The sequence below is a fragment of the Barbus barbus genome (assembly GCF_936440315.1).
Source record: "Barbus barbus genome assembly, chromosome: 43".
Classification (NCBI taxonomy): domain Eukaryota; kingdom Metazoa; phylum Chordata; class Actinopteri; order Cypriniformes; family Cyprinidae; genus Barbus; species Barbus barbus.
The window spans coordinates 15,122,332-15,140,190 of NC_136721.1; the positions used below are offsets into that span (position 1 = coordinate 15,122,332).

The following is a 17,859-nucleotide window of genomic DNA, read 5'->3' on the forward strand; positions in this document are numbered from 1 at the left end:
CCCCCCACCTACAATCCCTGCCAGCCTGAGACTCGAACCCGCAACCTTTGGATTACGAGTCCGACTCTCTAACCATTAGGCCATGACTTCCCCATAATATATATAATATTGTTATAAATAATTTTATATTTATACTTTTATATTTTGTACTTATTTATACTTTAAACTTTTTATATTTTATTTTTTAATTTTGATATTGACACCCAAAATAAATTAATTTTAAATAAACAATGGCAAAACCTCAATCATTTTCTAAAAAATATCTCTGGAAACCATACAGCACATAACTGAACTCATGGAAGTTCACGTAAGTGGCGACACATAGTACACGTTTTAGAACATTGAGATAAAAGCAATGAGTAAACATGTAATACTGTGATACCCAACCATTCATGAACATTAACAAAGTAACAGAATGTCAGCAAATATATATTAACATACTGACCTGAAAAAATAATTAACTCGGGCTCATGCTTTGTTTGCTGTGGAAAAACAATATTTTAAAAGGTCATGTGTAATGAGTCTTATAAAGAAGAACAAAGCAGCTAAGTAAATAATATCCTTTGACATTAGTATAACCTGAGTGATCTAGAACGCTAAAGCGTGCAGTAAGATGTCCCCATCAATAAGGAGTTCCCATGAAAAAAATACTGCAATGACTAGCTTTGTTGGTTGAATCTGAGATTATTAAAATAATTCTGTGTAAAGCTCATAGTATTCTGATGTTTTTTCTTACACATAAAGGTTACTCCTCAATGGAATAACAAATGTTGCACTACATTAGCAGAATTCAAATTATAATTTTATACAAATAGATAGTACATGACATTTGCTGCATCATCACTACTAAAACTAAAATTTACTATTTTCAAACAGGTTTCCTCAAACATTCTGCCCTTCGGCCCTTGGTCAGCCAAACAGGTAGCCACGCCCAAATCACACACCATTGGCTGAGCTGTTGTCAGGCAGATTAGATGCTCAAAAAAACAGAGCAATGTGTTGACAGCAACACAGAGCCACAGGCATAAACAGGGTTACACTTTTAGGGAAGACAACCAACACAATTTATATTAGAATGGGCCCGTTAATAGAAAGCATTTTAACAATTTAACAAACCACAACACACTGAATATTTAAATATAGTATATGCACATTAAGGTATATACTAGAGTCCTGAATATATAGAAATGTCTTTATAAATAATCAGCAGATTTATGCTATCTAGGTGTAAACATAAAAATCTAATTCCAGTGCAATTGTGTGTAAAAAAGGAAATGTCTATTTTTTTTCCCTCCATGTGGCTCATAGTGCACTACTTAGATTCTTTCAGCACATATAAATTCAGTAATACTAAGTAGAGACTGTGGGTGGCACTGTTTCTATGGTGATCAGCCCACAGCCCCCCTTCTCTCGCTTCCTCTATCTCCATCTGTCTATGATTGGTTGCTGAGGGTTAAGAAAGCGGAGCAACATCTTTACCCACAATCCTTTGCTCTATTCAGACAGCCAAGCTAATGTGCACCGTGAAATTCAGCAGTGAAGGCATGGCAAATGTGTTCTTCATTCTACTCATCCGCTCCTATGATAAGGGTGAGTCCCTGTTTCCCCAAATATTCATCCTCAGTCTTTATATGGTGGTGGGCTTCCTCTTATACAAAGCTTTTATATATTAGTATGATATCACAAGAATATTTAATAGGAAATGAAGATGAAGCAACATGCATTTTGACACATTCATGTCATTTAATTTATTTCATGACATATTTTTAGGATTTTAGACAAATTAGAAATTACGATACTTAACTGGTAAACAATTAATTACTGAACTCAAACTGCCCTTCTACAATTAAGACATATCTTATATAAGACCTCAGTTTTGCCAAGGACAGTATTCTAAGGTTTGTCTGTCATTCAATCATGGTCACTCATAAAGTATATGACTCATAACTGAATTCATATAAAGTGGACCGAGATTTCTGTCTATACAACCTGCCAGACCTGATAACAACAGCTGTACTGTATGGCTACAATTAGGAAGAAAGGACAGAAAAGACATTATTCTTAACCACACAGTCATTATTCTACCAGATGACGGAGGCCTGAACTAGCCCTTTGTTATTTATTGACACAGTAGTAATAAATTCAAATTTTATTTGTCACATACATATACATACGACATGTAGTGAAATGTATTGTACGACTGTCCAACAAATTGTCCAACAAAATTAAGAAAAACCTCAAGTTTACAAAAATACAAATAGAAAAAGTACAGTAAACATATATATAGAAATAAACTAGAAATAAAATAAAATAACAAAAAAAATAAAAAATAAAAAAAGTCGTGACGTATTGTCAAGTATGACCCACACTCGAAATTGGTGCTCTGCGTTTAACCCATCCAAGTGCACACACACAGCAGTGAGTAGTGAACAAATGCACACACACACACACACACCGTGAACACACAGCCCGGGGAGCAGTTGGGGGTTCGGTGCCTTGCTCAAGGGCACCTCAGTCGTGGTATTGAGGGTGGAGAGAGCGCTGTACATTCACTCCCCCCACCTACAATCCCTGCCGGCCGGGGACTCGAACCCGCAACCTTTCGATTACGAGTCCGACTCTCTAACCATTAGGCCACGACTTTCCTCGCCCACGACTTTCCTCGCAAGGGGAAGGGGGAAAGGGACGTTCTCTGCATTTAACCCATCCAGGTACACCTGGAGCAGCGGGCAGCCATCAATGCGGCGCCCGGGGAGCAGTTGAGGGGTTCGGTGCCTTGCTCAAGGGTCTCACCTCAGTCGTGGTATTGAGGGTGGAGAGAGTGTTGGTTATTCACTCCAACCACCTACAATCCCTGCCGGACCTGAGACTCGAACCCACGACCTTCGGGTTACAAGTCCAACTCTCTATCCATTAGGCCACGACTGCCCCCTGGATATGAGAATAGATATGAGAATAAAAATGGAATATGATTCTATATAGATTCTATAAAAAGTAAAGTGTATGTCAGTGATAAAGTGTCCGTGTGCTGTGCAGTGCAGTAAAGTGTATAAGTGAGTAAAAGGAATACTAAAGACAAATGGTATGTAAATCCCACTCATATTATCCTTACGTAACCTTCTACAATTTAGTGCAGATTGTAATGAAAATGTGCAAAGTGGAAGTGTGGGGTGATGCGATTAGAGTGGAGAGAGGTTAAGACTCCGAATAATGGAAATGAATGGAAACACACACACACACACAGACAGTATGGGACAAAACATACTACACAATACCCAAAATAAATAAATGAATAAATAAATAAATAAATACAAACTTGCACATCACTAAATATAACAAATATTAACTGTGAGTTATACTATTAATAAAATTGTATAATACCACTATTGTCTGGTTTCAATGATAAAAACCTCCCATATGATCCATGTGTGGCACCCATCATGTGAGAACTATAATTAAAAGGAGAACATTTATGATCAAAGAGTCTTTACAGAAATGTGCGTGTAAATCATATTTCACACAATTTTTCACAGTATAAATGCCATACATCCTGTAATGAACAACAGCATCTTCAAGTCAGTGTGAAAATTTTAGTCACTATACATGCCATTGAACATCTCTGCATTGCCAGCAACAAACAAAGACATGATTCTAGTAGATGATTCTTGGATAATTCAAGTAGTTCACTATATAACTCATTTAACTAGTTCAGATGAAACAGTGATTCTACTATGTTCTTTATTTTTCATGGAACGATCTGGTGTGTAAAATGTTTTTGCTCAGTTTGAGAAGAACCAATAAAAGATTGACTTACACCTTTGCCCTGCTATTGCTTTTTAATGTAAATTTTAGCTAAGACAATTAAGAGAAAGCATTCAGACACTTTACAATTAAATCAAGTATTTCAATGCATAAAAACATTTCTTATGTTATGCTATCTACTGCAGGTGTATAAAATCAAATTCCAATGCAATTGCATGACAAAGTAAATGTCTTTTCTTTTCTTCTCATGTGACTATAATTAAACTAATTCAGATGAAATTTATTTTCATTATACTTCGTAGCATGATATAATGTGTGAACTGGTTTTGCTTCATCTAATAAGAATCGGTAAAAGATTGACTCTTTATGGCTTATTGTCATGATGTCCAGATATTGCTCAATGCAGAGCATTACAAACTAGCATGTTTAACCCAGGAGGGTTTAACCCTTTTGTTCTTACAGCCTATGAAAATGACTGATGTTGGAAAGGGGGACTGCCTGAAGGTTTTTGCATACTGAAGCATGGACTTACACTACGGCTTTTCGTTTAGCCGGTGGGAGGCGGGGTATAGAGAGGTTAGTGAATCAATCTAAGCAGTTTTGTTCATTTTATAGCTTGTCCCTTTAAGATGCCACTTATTCAGGTGAGTGCTGTACTTAATAGTTGCTCTTTTATATTGTTATTTCTCGTAAAAACGTAATGAGCTACTTTGGCAGAAGAACAACTATAGAGAAAAACAATATAGTTTACTGATGTTAATGCCAGTTCAAATATAGACCTATAAACTTTATGAGACGCCATCATGGAAAAGAGTCTCATATCTCAGTGGTGATTTTATGACCCTCCAATAAAAAGGCAATTAGGAGATAAATAGCATGCATACTTGCTTTGATTAGAGACCAATGTCTGGCACATCCAAACCTATAGCAGATGCATGACACAATGACATAAAACGGATTTAATGGAACAAGGAATCAAAAATAAATGGTTGGTGAGATTTTTCTGTGAATTAGTAACTGGACATTTTTACTCAAGAATTGCTTCGAACAGTGCAAAGATGTATATGCTGCGCCACATACCGTACATCTGTACTTGTAATTTGTGGAGTTTTATTAATGATTATAAAAGGTCAGGGACTTTAACATCATTGACATCATAAAAGAGCTGTATTAGAATAATACTTTGTGCATACAAAGTCCTAATAATAATGACTGTGATGTAGGTGAGATGTAAGATCAAGCTTTTGTTTCCTGGTTTCGCTGTAGTCTACAGCTTTAGAGGCTTTGATAAGAGAAGTATGTGAGAATCTTTTCTAATGATTGATAAACGCTGTCCCTAGCACGTTAAACCCACTCAAACACTGATTGGTGTATAACCTTAGATAATCGTGTTAACTTGCTTGACTAATTATTGACTTTCCCACAGAAACAGCAAAAAAATAAGAAAACGCAGAAACTGTTTTCTATTCATACTTGCTCCAAGCACAATGATTAATCAGTTACCCCAATTTAACAGACATCCAGTTTGATCTTTAAAGGAGATCGCACACTAATCAAAGGTCTTTGTCCCTTTTTCAGGAGCTGTCTTAAAAGCTTCATCAGTGCATGGGTCCTTCATCACTGGAAGCCATGGAGGACCTAAACTCTGTTACGGTGGGCCCACTAAAGCGTAGAGTACAAGAGAGGAAACGGATTCGTGAGATTATCAAGACCAAGTTGCAGCGAAACCTCTCCTGCTCAGGATCTAAACTGAAGAGGACTCTAACAGGCTTCTTCCCAGTAGTGAAATGGCTTCCGAAGTACAAGGTGAAGGACTATATGTTTGGAGATCTGATGTCCGGGATCATAATTGGCATCATATTGATCCCTCAAGCCATTGCATACTGCCTGCTGGCTGGCTTGGATCCCATCTATGGCTTGTACACATCTTTTTTTTCAAACATCATTTACTTTTTCATGGGAACGTCTAGACATGTTTCTGTGGGCATCTTCAGCCTCATGAGTTTGATGGTTGGACAAGTTGTGGACCGAGAGGTCTACCTTGCAGGCTTTGATTTGAATGATGACAGTACGAAAAACGCATTAGGGCTAAATGGCACTGGGGATGCTAACACTACTCTGGTCAACTTGAAGTTCATGGCACTGAATATGGAATGTGGAAAGGAATGCTACGCCATTAGCATTGCCACAGCTTTATCATTTCTTGCTGGAGTCTACCAGGTACATACACAGTCTTAAATCACATCTGCAAATCACCACGCAAAGATGTAAGTGATGTAACCATAAAGTACAACATTTAAATTTAAATAAATGTGAGTGAGATATTCGAAGGAATGAAGGGTGACCAAAAAACTGTTACTAGAAACGCACTTGTACGTCACTCCTGCGCTGTTGTCATACAATTAAACCTGCACAAAGAATCATGAGAGTGTTTCTCAGTTGTACCCTTCAAAATCATTTCAAAGTATCCTCTGAAGTGGCCCATTTTGAGCACTTTGGTTTGGAACAACCCTTCAGTGTGGGGGTCATGATCATGCTTACTTCTAAGTGCCCTTTGGAGATAGATTTATCCAATCCAATTTTATTATATTTGTAAATAAATACATAGTGTGAAATTTTTTTTAATGTCCTTTAAAGTTTATTATTGTTATTATCCTCAGGTGCTGATGGCCATTCTCAGGCTGGGGTTTGTCTCTGTTTATCTGTCTGCTCCTATGCTTGATGGCTTTGCCACTGGAGCATCTTGCACTATCCTCACCGTCCAGGCAAAGTACCTGCTTGGCCTTAAGATCCCACGACACCAAGGCTACGGCACAGTGGTGGTCACTTGGATCAACATCTTCAAGAACATCCACAAAACTAACTTCTGTGACTTAATAACAAGTGCCATCTGCATCATAGTGCTGCTTGCAGCAAAAGAGATCCAGGATCGCTATAAGGACCGTTTGAAGATCCCACTGCCCACAGAACTGGTCGTAGTGGCAGTTGCCACAGTAGTTTCCCACTTTGCTGATTTAAACGGACAGTTTAGTTCCAGTATCTCAGGTGCCATTCCAACTGGTTTCATTCCGCCAAAGGTGCCCAGTTTTGAACTGATGCCCCGTGTAGCATATGATGCCATTCCATTAGCGGTCATCAGTTTTGCATTCACCGTTTCTCTGTCTGAGATGTTTGCTAAAAAGAATGGTTACACAGTTAGGCCCAACCAAGAAATGATAGCAATTGGGTTCTGCAATATAATTCCTTCATTTTTCCATTCTTTCGCTACAAGTGCCGCCCTTGCAAAAACTATGGTGAAGGACTCAACAGGTTGCCAGACTCAGGTCTCCAGTGTAGTGAGTGCCTTAGTGGTTCTTCTGGTTCTTCTTTTCTTTGCACCATTTTTCTACGCCCTGCAGAAATGTGTCCTCGCCTGCATCATCATCGTCAGTCTGCGGGGTGCCCTGCGCAAATTTCTAGACGTCCCTAAGCAATGGCGTGAAAGCAAGATTGAGGCAATTGTCTGGTTGGTGAGCATGAGCTCAACTGCTTTAATTAGCGTGGAGATCGGACTGCTGATTGGTGTGGTCTTCTCTATGATCTGTGTGGTGGTCCAGACTCAGAATCCTAAGGTTTCGTTACTGGGACAAATTGAACAAACCAATGACTTTGAGGACATGGAAGAATATGATAATCTTTCACCTGTTCCAAAGGTGAAGATCTTTCGTTTTCAAGCGCCTCTTTTCTATGCCAACAAAGACTTCTTTTTAAAATCTTTATATAAAGCAACTGATCTTGAGCCATTCCTTGAAATAACCCGCAGAAGAAAACTGGAGAAAAAAGCTAGAGAAAAGGCTGCGAAGAAGACAGATAGAGTAGATGAAAGCAATGGAGACGTAAGTGTAAGCTTGATTTCAAAAAGCATTGATTTTCATACTATCATCTTAGATTGCTCCTGCATCTCCATAGTAGACACAGCAGGAGTGAGCACCTTCAAAACGGTTTTAAAAGACTATAAAGAAGTTGGCGTGAATGTAATTCTAGCTTGCTGCAACACACCAGTAATAGATTCTTTAAGGAGAGGCTCTTTCTTTGGGGCTGGTGACAAAGACATGGAACAACTGTCATTTCATACCATCCACAGTGCTGTTTGTTTTGCTACTCGTACGACACAACCGGTTAATGACTCGTCTGTGTAATGTGTCCACAAATGGGCCTCAAGAGCTGAAAAACATATTTTCAATTAAAACATATGAAGCATGATATTCAGCTCTTGGAAATGATAAATGTTGAATTATTTTATGAACATTTATTGAATTAAATGTTCATAAAATTAACATGATAGCACAAAAATTCCACTCCTGTTTGAGTCAGAACTGAATATGAACATTTTGAATATTCTGCTACTGTACAAACTCAGGGGTTGTTATTATACACTGGAAGACAAAATTGCATTTATGTGTCAAGTTATGTGTTAAGTTTTTATATATATATTGATAAAAAAACTACAGGAAAATCAAACAAATAACAACATAACTACTTTGTGACATATTTCTGAGACACTAAACCCTCAGAAATTGATTTAATACATATTTTTCACATGATTGAATATTTGTAAGTCGCTTTGGACAAAAGCGTCTGCTAAATGACAAAAGTAAGTAAGTAATACCATTTTAAATGTAAACAAGACAGATAATTAATTTCCAATGTGATTTGTGCAAAACTACCCTTTAATTGCCAGAAAAAAAATATCTTCACACATCAGCAAATAATCCAGGACCATGAGGAGACAATACAGATCTGTGATTTTAAATTGTCTGTTATACTGCCTTTAAAATTTGAAAATGTTTTTATGGTGTTCTTGAGAAAATAAAGGTCAAGGACAAATTTCACCTGGAGATCTGATTATATTTTAAACCAGTGTCAATAACTACCATTTGGATATTCCTGTTGCCTCAAAGTTCAAGCTGTCATGTTACATAATGATTACATTGCAAAAACATCTTAATTTTAGTTATTTTAATACATTTTGGTTAATAAATTATTTGTTTTGGTTTCCGTTCACTTATTGTTTACACAATAGTTTGAGATATCAAACAATAATAGGTGGATCCCCTGCAGACCTGGGGGCTGTTCCATAAACCAAGATTAGAGTATAAGCCAGGCTTATTTAGGTTAGTCAGGCTTATTTTTGGTAGATTCGGTTTCATAAATCAAACTTAAAAAAGTTCAAACTCAGTTACCCCGGCAACTTATGCTGGCAAACTAACCTGGTCCGGAGCAGGCTAACTGTCAGGCTAAGCTGAGCTCCTCTAACTCACATACCGTCAGTTTAATTTATTAACGGTCCAAAAATAAAAGTATACAGAAAATACACCTTAAATAATCAAATAAATAAAAAAATAGGCTACAACCAACTGTATTTAATGTATTGTGCCCAAAATGTAGGCGAATGACATTTTAACATAGTTGTGCATGCAGTTGATCAGAAGTTTCTAGCCATGCAGCCTTTCTCTCTGAATTTATGACAGCTGTACCTTTTATGGTTATTAGAACATTAAAACATTACAATCTAAAATGGCTCTTTAAAGCATTAAAGCATAAAAACACAATCAAAAGTTAAAATCACTGAATTAAAAATGTAAATTTATAATAGAAATCAGAGTACATTTTAACTGATAAGAGGAACACACATTAGTGATTAACAGTTGCTGCTATCATAAAAATACACTTATATGTAGTAAAATTCTATGTGTCACATTTAATGTCCAACAACAAATATTTTAGCAGAATGTATATTTTATTCAGAATTCTTGCGCTAGTATTCTATTCTGCTCCGTCTGTGTAGCGCGCATGCGCGCCGCAGCGCTCGTTCTCTCGCATAAGCCTCGCCCACTCCTGACAGCTAAATGGATATATTTGCATGGCTTTCTGACATTTACAGATGTAAAAAATATACCTGTGACGTATCAGTTATGCACTGAGGAAAACACAATGTTTCAAATGCGTTAAACAGCACAAATATTCGCTGTTTGCTATGGTGGATCGATTTGATCCATGATCGACAATAAGGGCTGCTTCAGAATAAGCGTGTATGTCACATTATCCAGACTCACTGAACCTGGATAGCATTAGTCAGATTGCGTGAACTTGAATTGTGGTTTATGGAACCGCTTTAGTCCCGATTGATTTGTTAGGTTATTTCAAGTCAGGTTTTGGACTTTAATCCCCGCTTTTCTTAGCGTCTTTTATGGAACAGCCCCCTGGTTGAAACCTCCCTGTTTTATACAATTGTCCATGTTTTTGCCAAGAAAACACACACAAAGGTGGCATTACAGTTACTGTACCTTAGTTGAAGATGCTCTCCACAGACTGTAGATTTTGTTGTTTGTACCTCCATTGTTCAATATTTGTGTCAGTTCTGCAACACAAGTGCAGATTCTTATCTGTTATGTTTAGTGGAGCAAAGTTATTCCAATAATTTTATCGCACTAACATCCTAAGGGATAACCGCCGTTATCACAAATCACTACGGAATGTGTTTGATTACAAGGAAAGTATTTTGCTCCGGGGCGCGTAGTGGCGCACTACTCGTGGCGCTATATGAGTCTCTTTTCACGGCATCCAGCGAAGAAGGCAGGAAGCCGGCAGCTGCGATTCAAATTTGACCGCTCGTAGCTGCAGAGCGAGACGACAGTTTTTTTTTTTTTTGGGTCATATTTTTGTGAGTTAGTACGGTACAACGATGTCTTGTCGCAGAAGGTAAGTGTGTATAAGCCGAGAATGTTAAACTGCTAAACCAGCGCTAGGTTAAGTTATATTATGGCCGTGTCTCATCTTGTCTGGTAGTTACATACATTAACTTACCTCTTTTTGGTTATGCAGCTAGTTTTACTGACGCTGTTGTAATTTGTTGTCGTGAGCCGTGTTTAGGGGTGTTTAAGAGGTTAAAACAGAGTTAAAGGGGTAGTTCAGCCAAATAATAATAATATATTCCATCATCATTTACTCATCCTTATGTTGCTTTAAAACCGTTTGATGTTCTTCTCTTGAACTTAAAATGTGATGTGTCTTAGTCACCATTCACTTTCATTGTAAGTTATGCCAAAAAGATGCAGTGAAAGTGAATGGAGACTGACACTGTCAGTCCAAACACCACAAGACCCATCAGTATTCGTTTAAGCTCATTTATTTCCTTGTGTTTTCATGAGCAGTGAAGCTCTGGCATGCTCTCTGGTGACTGAGATCAATCATGCCATGGCCAGGCTTGTGGACATATGGGACAGTATCGGCATTATGGAGAATCAGAGGGTAGAACGAATGCAAACTGTGAAAAAACATATAGATGTAAGTTATGCCTTTGCATGCATCACATCTCCCACCAATTTCTGATTGATGCTTACTCTGAATTAAGCGTGTTTTTTAGGAGCTTTTGCATTCAATGATCATGGAGGAAGAGGCCTTAAGGCATCGCATCAAAACCGATGTCATTACCTTCCAGAAACAATTTGATACACTGTGCTTGGAACTGGGACTGGAACCAAACAAGGTAAGACAAGACCAGTGAAGTATTGTCTTTAAGTAATCAGGCATTATAAACTATTGATGCTTGTCTGAAATTTGTCAGTTTCTTTATGTTTTTCTAAGAATTTCAACCCTAATTATACAAAGCTCCAGTTTTTCTGATTGTTATCGTGCAATCTTTTATAGTTTGAGCAAGATCTTACAGTCCTCCAGTTGGAGAAGAACCTGCGGTGCCATGTTGAATCTCTTCTAAAGGAGAAGAATGAACGTTTAAGAGAGCTGAGTGATTTGAAGAAGCAGGATGAGGATTTGTGCGTGACTTTGTTTGTTACGCCATATTACATCCCATCGGGAAGTCTGCCTTCTCGAACCCAGCTGCAGGAACTCCAAGAACATGTTGAGAAACTCGTCAAAGAAAAAGTATCTATCCTTTTTTGTTTTGGAACTGTTCTGATCAGTCATGAGTTTCTGTTCTGGATGCTTTTGTGATTTTAGCTCTCTGTTTGTAGGTGAGCAGGGAGAAGGTGTTCTCTGGGCTCAGGGAGGACATCAGGAGTCTGATGAATGAGATGGGACATGAACCAGAGAGCAGCCTGGAACGGGAATCCATCTGCCCTGACACTGATATTTTTCTGCTCACACATGATAATATCAAAGCCTTGAAACTGATGCTTAGCCAGGTGCATTTTTTTTATTATTATTATTTTTTTTTAACACTGATATTTTTCTGCTCACGCATCATTCATTTTTTTTATTTTCCAATTTGTTTTTTGCATGGATACAGTCTTCTAAAAGCATTTTTGAGCTAGCAGTGCCATCTAGTGGCTGTGTAAGAACAAGCTTAGCATCTTAACCAGGGTCCAAAATTAAATCTTTCCAAGCACCAAATGTTAATAAAAAATTGGCTATATAGTATAAAAAGATGAGTATTATAAAAAAATGAATACTTGCCAGCTGACTGATAACCATTATTATTATTATTATTTTATTTTTTTTATCATTATTGTACTAATAATAAATATATTTTCCACACAGCTTGAAATGAAAAGGGAATCCTTGATTTCAGCCAGAGACCAACTCAAAGAGCGAGCTACGAGCTTGTGGAATCGTCTGAGTTGTCCTGAGCCGGAAGGCGGGGCGTTCCAAGAGGCTGCCATGAGCAGTCTCTCTGATGATATCAGACGGGTGAGAGCTTTTGCATGTAACCCACAGGATGTCCTATCAGGGATCTTAACTCTCCTTGTGGTTTACCAATGAGTGCTAATGGAGTGCATTTCCTCTTGCAGTGGCAGGGCTATGTGGAACATCTGGAGGAGCTGCAGATGGCTCAGCTGGAGGAGGTTGTTGATAAGGTCCGACAGGAGCTTGTGGTTATGTGGGACAAATGCATGCTTGGACCAGACCAGAGAGAACCGTTCAGTGTTCACTTCTGTGATGGTAAGTTGCCTGAACCTTGATATTCAAACTTAAAGGCAGTCGGGTAACTTTTATAATACTAAATACATTTCAATTCTCAGCAAACACCAATGTGTGATTTAAAGGTATAGTTTACCCAAAAATGAAAACTTACTAACCCTCAGGTCATCCAAGATGTAGGTGAATTTATTTCTTCATCAGAACAAATCCAGATGAAGACAAAAAAAAACTCATCCATCAAAATATTCATTTAATTGTGGTTAATTAATTATAAATGGTATCATAATAAATTGAGTACATCAAATATTTTTTTTATTACCAACCCTGATTAAAACCATTAAACAAAAATCAGGCAAAAACTGGTTCTTTGCTGATTGAAAATGGCTTTAATTTAACTCTGGTTGGACAGATCACTACACCAAAGAGCTGCTGGCCCTCCATGACACAGAGTTGCTGAGAATGAAGGCTTTCTATGAAGCAGCACAGCCCATATTGGAGGACCTGGAGAAATGGAAGATAAACTGGGCTCTCTTTCAAGAGTTTGAGGTTCTCACAGGCATCTCCCTAGTCCCATGCTTAAAATTAACTCAACCTTATGTGGTTTCACCGGTGTCATTTTGTTCTGTGTTTCGCTTACCAGAGGAAGGCTGCAGATCCAAATCGCTTCAGTAACAGAGGAGGATCTCTGCTCAAAGAGAGTAAGGACAGGTCCAAAGTGCAGAAACTGCTCTCAAAGGTACTTTTTTTTTTTTTTTGGACCATATAATTGTTTTATGTTAAAGGGATATATTATGCAAAAACGAACATTCTGTCATTAATTATTCACCCTCATGTCGTTCCAAATCCATAAGACCTTTGTTCATCTTCGGAACACAAATTAAGATATTTTTGATGAAATCCGAGAGTTTTCTGATTCTTACCCTGCATAGACAGCAACGTAACTGACACGTTCAAGGCCCAGAAAGGTAGTAAGGACATCATTACTACCAAATAACAGTCATTATTTTTGATTTCTTTGCACACAATAAGTATTCTCGTAGCTTCGTGAACTTAAAGTTAAACCACTGATGTCAGATGGACTATTTTAACAATGTCTGTACTAGCTTTCTGGGCCTTGAACGTGTCAGTTACTTTGCAGTCTATGCAGGGTCAGAAAGCTCTTGGATTTCATCAAAAACATTTTAATGTGTTCTGAAGGTAAACAAAGGTCTTACGGTTTTGGCATGACATAGGGAGCAAAGACAAGTTGTGGTTGTAATGTTAATTTGCCTTTTTGTATATCCACACAAATAGCTGGAAGAGGAGTTAAGAAGCCATGTGGAAGTTTGGGAAAAGAATCAGGGGACTTCCTTTCTTGTGCACGGTCAAAGGATCATGGATTACATCTCCAGCCTGTGGGAAGAGCAGCGCTTGCAGAAAGACAAGGAGAAGAATGAACGAGTGAGATTCCCTTGGTGTTTCTCATTTCTTATTTGTGCACCCTCGTTTCCTTTCCTCACGTCTTAGCTCCACCCCCTTAGGATGAGAGGGAAGGATGCAATTAAAGAATACGAGAACGGAAGCCGTTAAAGGAAAGCTTATTTGTATATTGGAATATTCTTGATCACTCAAGCTTCACTTCAAAACATCAGCTGCGCCCAAGTGATCTGCCCTTATGTTGTTCACGTTTGGTTATTTAATACAAAGCCTTGAATATTTAATTCAATTTGAGTAATGAAAAGCACCCATAGAATATCAGATGGTGTTTAGACACAAAAGGAGGAAGTGTTTTGTAGCATTTACCTACTATGTTCTGGAATTTTTTTTTCAAAGATTTATTTTTCTAAACTGTGTCTTCCAGATGACAAAGAAAACGGAAAGCTCTCCGTTTAAAACTCCAACAAAGAGACCCCTAGGATCAACATATACCACCCCCACCCCTAACAAAATTAAAAAGGTATGTGTTTACTCACTAAGCATGGATGTGCAAAAACAAGCCTTTTATCAAAATGCGTAATCTTCTTCCAATTGTTTCAGACGCCAAATATGTTGGCACCTCGCACTGCCACCGTGAGCAGCGTCAGTAGCGGCAACAGTGGCAGCTCATCCACCACATTTCTGTGTGTGCCAGGAAGACCTCAACTCTCTGCCAAGGTTAAAACCATCTGCCTGGGGCATTCCAAACTCAATTAAACTCTCTGATCAAAACTGTAGGCTTGAGATCAGTCCAAAAGGGATTGTGGTTAGACACAAGTTCAGTATTAAAATAGGGAAGTTCCAAAAGCTAACACTAGACCACACTGTTGCATCAACAATAATCAGTACTCTGTGTAAAACTGCAAGTCAAGTTCTATCATCTGTACATGTCTTAATATTAAAGATCAGTGATGTTTCTTAATTTTTGTGTTTTTTCTTTGGTGTAACAGAGGACCAAGACTACAGAGGCCAGTTCTGGCACTCGTGTGCCACTGCAGGAGTTCAACAGTGACAAGAAACCAGTTCCAATGAGCTACTCGGCCTTTACCGTAAGCCCAATCACTCTGCATTAGACAACTTCCCCGGAAGTATATTAACTCCAAATGGAGCATCTGTGATAGGAAAGATGCTCATTTGTGACCGCTAATTCCCCTGAGAGAGAGATCATTAACATTTTAAGGCCCGCACATAATAATGATTCAGTGTTCAGTTAGTAAAGATGTGTTAACATGTTTTATCTTGTTTCCCATTACAGAGCGAGCTCTCCAAGAAAACCAATGCTGATGCTTTTCTCAATTCCACCGTTAAAGACATGCTTTGATTGGACTGCCAGTATTTGATACTTTTTCATTATTTATTTTTTTATGAGGTATAGGCCACAAATATTAATGTCAGGATTGAAACTGTACAGGATAAAACTATTCTCAGGTGTTTGTCTTATTTACCTTTGACCAATGCAGTGACTTTCCAGAGACATTGTTTTAAATCGTAATTATATTTTTATCTTGCTTTACTTTTTGTCATTGTTTACTTGCCTAGTCAGATTCTGTATATATTAGCTCATAAAAGGTCAGTCGTTTCCTTGTTCATATACAGCACTTTTAATAAAATGCTTTTTATACATTTGCCCTTTTTTTTTTTCTTTTTTTTTACGACTGCACAGTTCTTTAAATATCTCTACCCTGAATTACTAGAAATGTTGACTGTACACTAGTCAGCTAGTATGCATTAAATTTGACCAAAAGGAGAACAGAGACATTTCTATTTCAAATAAATGCTGTTCTTTTGAACTTTCTATTCATCAAAGAATCCTGTCAATTTATTGCTGTTTCCACAAAATTCAGTACAACCGCTTTCAACATTGATAATATAATAAATGTTAATTGAGCATCAAATCAGCATATGATTTCTGAAGGATCATGTGATGCTGAAGACTGGAGTAATGGCTCCTAAAAATTTAGCTTTGCCATCACGGAATAAATAACATTTTAAAATGTATTAAAATAGAAAACAGTTGTTTTAAATGGGAATATTATTTCAGAATGGTACTGTTATAGACAGTAAAAAAAAATACTGGCCCCAAACGTTTGAATAGTACTGTGTATTATGAGTGAATGTCAAAGCACTTCAGAGATCTTGGCATTAATATTTTTCATCAGGTTGATTGTCTCTGGCAGAATATAAAGCATCTGTTGTGTGGCGCCTTTGCTGGAATATCTGCTTAAAACTTCACGTTTGAAATCATCTTCACATTTGTTTTTCGTAAATGGATAGTAATTTAGATCCTTGATGGTCGAGTTTGAATTTTTGAGTGGCACTCAATGCCTCGACATGTAATTGGCTCATTTGGACAAAACAATGCAATGGCCTGATCAAGCTAATGCTTTCAATGCACATGAAGCATTACACAATTCAAATATTTCAGCATTTAGCTGTCTCCTAGGAACCTCCATCAAGCTGTCTGGAGCACAATGGAAAGAACAATGGCACATCAAACAGCAGCTTTTACGTAATGGATGAGAAGAACCGAACACATGCGGTAAGGAGTAACAATGTAGTTTTTATATAGTTTTATGAAATTTTGACAATTTTTTTTAGATTCTTCATCCAGATACACTTTATATTAAATTACGTTTGATTACACAGGTATACAATAAAAGTACAAATGTCACACAGTGACAAGCCACTGCTTCTTTTCACAGAAGTCAAAACTGTACATGTACAACATAAATACGTTGATGAATAAAGAGGGAGTATCAACTCAGTCTGAAAATGAGCATTTGAGATTCAGTGGGTGCAAGAATATCGCATGCTTAAATGACAAGCTGTTTGCACCTGTCTGCTGAGCAGTATATATTTATCATTGTTAGCCTTTACAGCTGAAGCAGAAATGTTCCTCCTAACTTGAAAGATGAGAACAACTACACAAATGAGAAGCAGTAAGTTGACATCCCCATATAGCTTGAAAAATGCTCAAGGGCACGAAGAAAGATCTCTTTGAAGGAATAGTTCGCCCAGATATTAAAATCTGCTAAATATTATTTTCACCCTCAGGCTACATGCTGAAGATGAGTTTGTTTCTTCTTCTGAACAAATTTGGAGAAATTTAGCATTATATTACTTGCTCACCAATGAATCATCTGCAGTGAATGGGTGCCGTCAGAATGAGAGCTCAAACAGCTGATAAAAACATCACAATAATCCACACGACTCCAGTCCATCGGTCATCTTGTAAAGTGAAAAGCTGCATGTTTGTAAGAAACAAATCCATCATTATGATGTGTTTAACTTCAAACCGTTGCTTCTGGCTAAAACACGTATCAAACCATGGTCCTGAAGGGCCGGTGTCCTGCAGAATGTAGCTCCAACCAGCACCAAAACACATGCCAGGAAGATTCTAGTAATCCCTGAAGACCCTGATTAGCTGCTTCAGGTTTGTTTATAGGGTTAGAGATCAACTCTGCAGGTCCGTAGTCCTCTAGGAACTGACTTTCTGTTGCTGGAGGACCACTTTACACTTTACAATTATCAGCTGTTTGACTCTCTTTTTACGGCACCCATTCACTGCACAGGATCCATTTGTGAGCAAGAGGTGGTCTTCTTGGAAGACCTGAGGGTGAATAAATATTCAGCAATTTTCATTTTTAAGTGAACTAATTATTTTAAAGTGTATTTTCTTTGCTGCCTTTTCCTTTGTTGTGCTTTTTGAAACCTTATCCATCT

General features: G+C 37.8%; 3 protein-coding genes across 5 annotated transcripts in view; 2 read left to right on the top strand and 1 right to left on the bottom strand.

The window, feature by feature from the left end:
- The window catches only part of pde6b (phosphodiesterase 6B, cGMP-specific, rod, beta), a 29,390-nt gene extending 19,090 nt beyond the window's left edge, over window positions 1–10,300 (bottom strand). Inside the window, exon 1 of the mRNA XM_079404513.1 lies at window positions 10,089–10,300. The gene's annotated coding sequence lies outside the window, so the exon portion shown is untranslated. The remainder of the gene's footprint in view (window positions 1–10,088) is intronic.
- Window positions 1,485–8,632, top strand: LOC306862471 (sulfate transporter-like). Its single transcript, XM_079405286.1, has 4 exons — window positions 1,485–1,590; window positions 4,225–4,338; window positions 5,341–5,982; window positions 6,423–8,632. Exons 3-4 carry the CDS (start codon window positions 5,368–5,370, stop codon window positions 7,938–7,940), a joined length of 2,133 nt encoding a protein of 710 aa, XP_079261412.1. The 5' UTR covers window positions 1,485–1,590; window positions 4,225–4,338; window positions 5,341–5,367; the 3' UTR covers window positions 7,941–8,632.
- A 60-nt stretch (window positions 10,301–10,360) lies between the features above and the next one.
- Window positions 10,361–15,939, top strand: LOC306862152 (protein regulator of cytokinesis 1-like). Of its 3 annotated transcripts, none has more exons than XM_079404817.1 (14): window positions 10,361–10,503; window positions 10,956–11,052; window positions 11,243–11,290; window positions 11,452–11,685; window positions 11,775–11,945; window positions 12,301–12,450; window positions 12,552–12,702; window positions 13,091–13,227; window positions 13,322–13,417; window positions 13,975–14,121; window positions 14,522–14,617; window positions 14,698–14,814; window positions 15,087–15,185; window positions 15,392–15,939. In XM_079404817.1, exons 1-14 carry the CDS (start codon window positions 10,487–10,489, stop codon window positions 15,455–15,457), a joined length of 1,626 nt encoding a protein of 541 aa, XP_079260943.1. In that variant the 5' UTR covers window positions 10,361–10,486; the 3' UTR covers window positions 15,458–15,939. The 3 variants fall into 3 exon arrangements, with proteins under 3 accessions (XP_079260943.1, XP_079260944.1, XP_079260942.1); XM_079404818.1 differs by having other exon boundaries at window positions 10,371–10,503; window positions 10,956–11,088; window positions 11,156–11,290; XM_079404816.1 differs by having other exon boundaries at window positions 10,371–10,503; window positions 10,956–11,088; window positions 11,168–11,290.
- Window positions 15,940–17,859: the final 1,920 nt, after the last annotated feature.

Excerpts from the sequence above, each read along its gene's own strand:
- LOC306862471 (XM_079405286.1), top strand. The coding sequence starts at position 5,368 with ATGGGTCCTTCATCACTGGAAGCCATGGAGGACCTAAACTCTGTTACG. Across the intron at positions 5,983-6,422 it reads TTCTTGCTGGAGTCTACCAG|GTGCTGATGGCCATTCTCAG; the intron begins GTACATACACAG and ends TATTATCCTCAG.
- LOC306862152 (XM_079404816.1), top strand. Across the intron at positions 13,228-13,321 it reads CTCTCTTTCAAGAGTTTGAG|AGGAAGGCTGCAGATCCAAA; the intron begins GTTCTCACAGGC and ends TTCGCTTACCAG. Across the intron at positions 14,618-14,697 it reads CCCCTAACAAAATTAAAAAG|ACGCCAAATATGTTGGCACC; the intron begins GTATGTGTTTAC and ends CAATTGTTTCAG.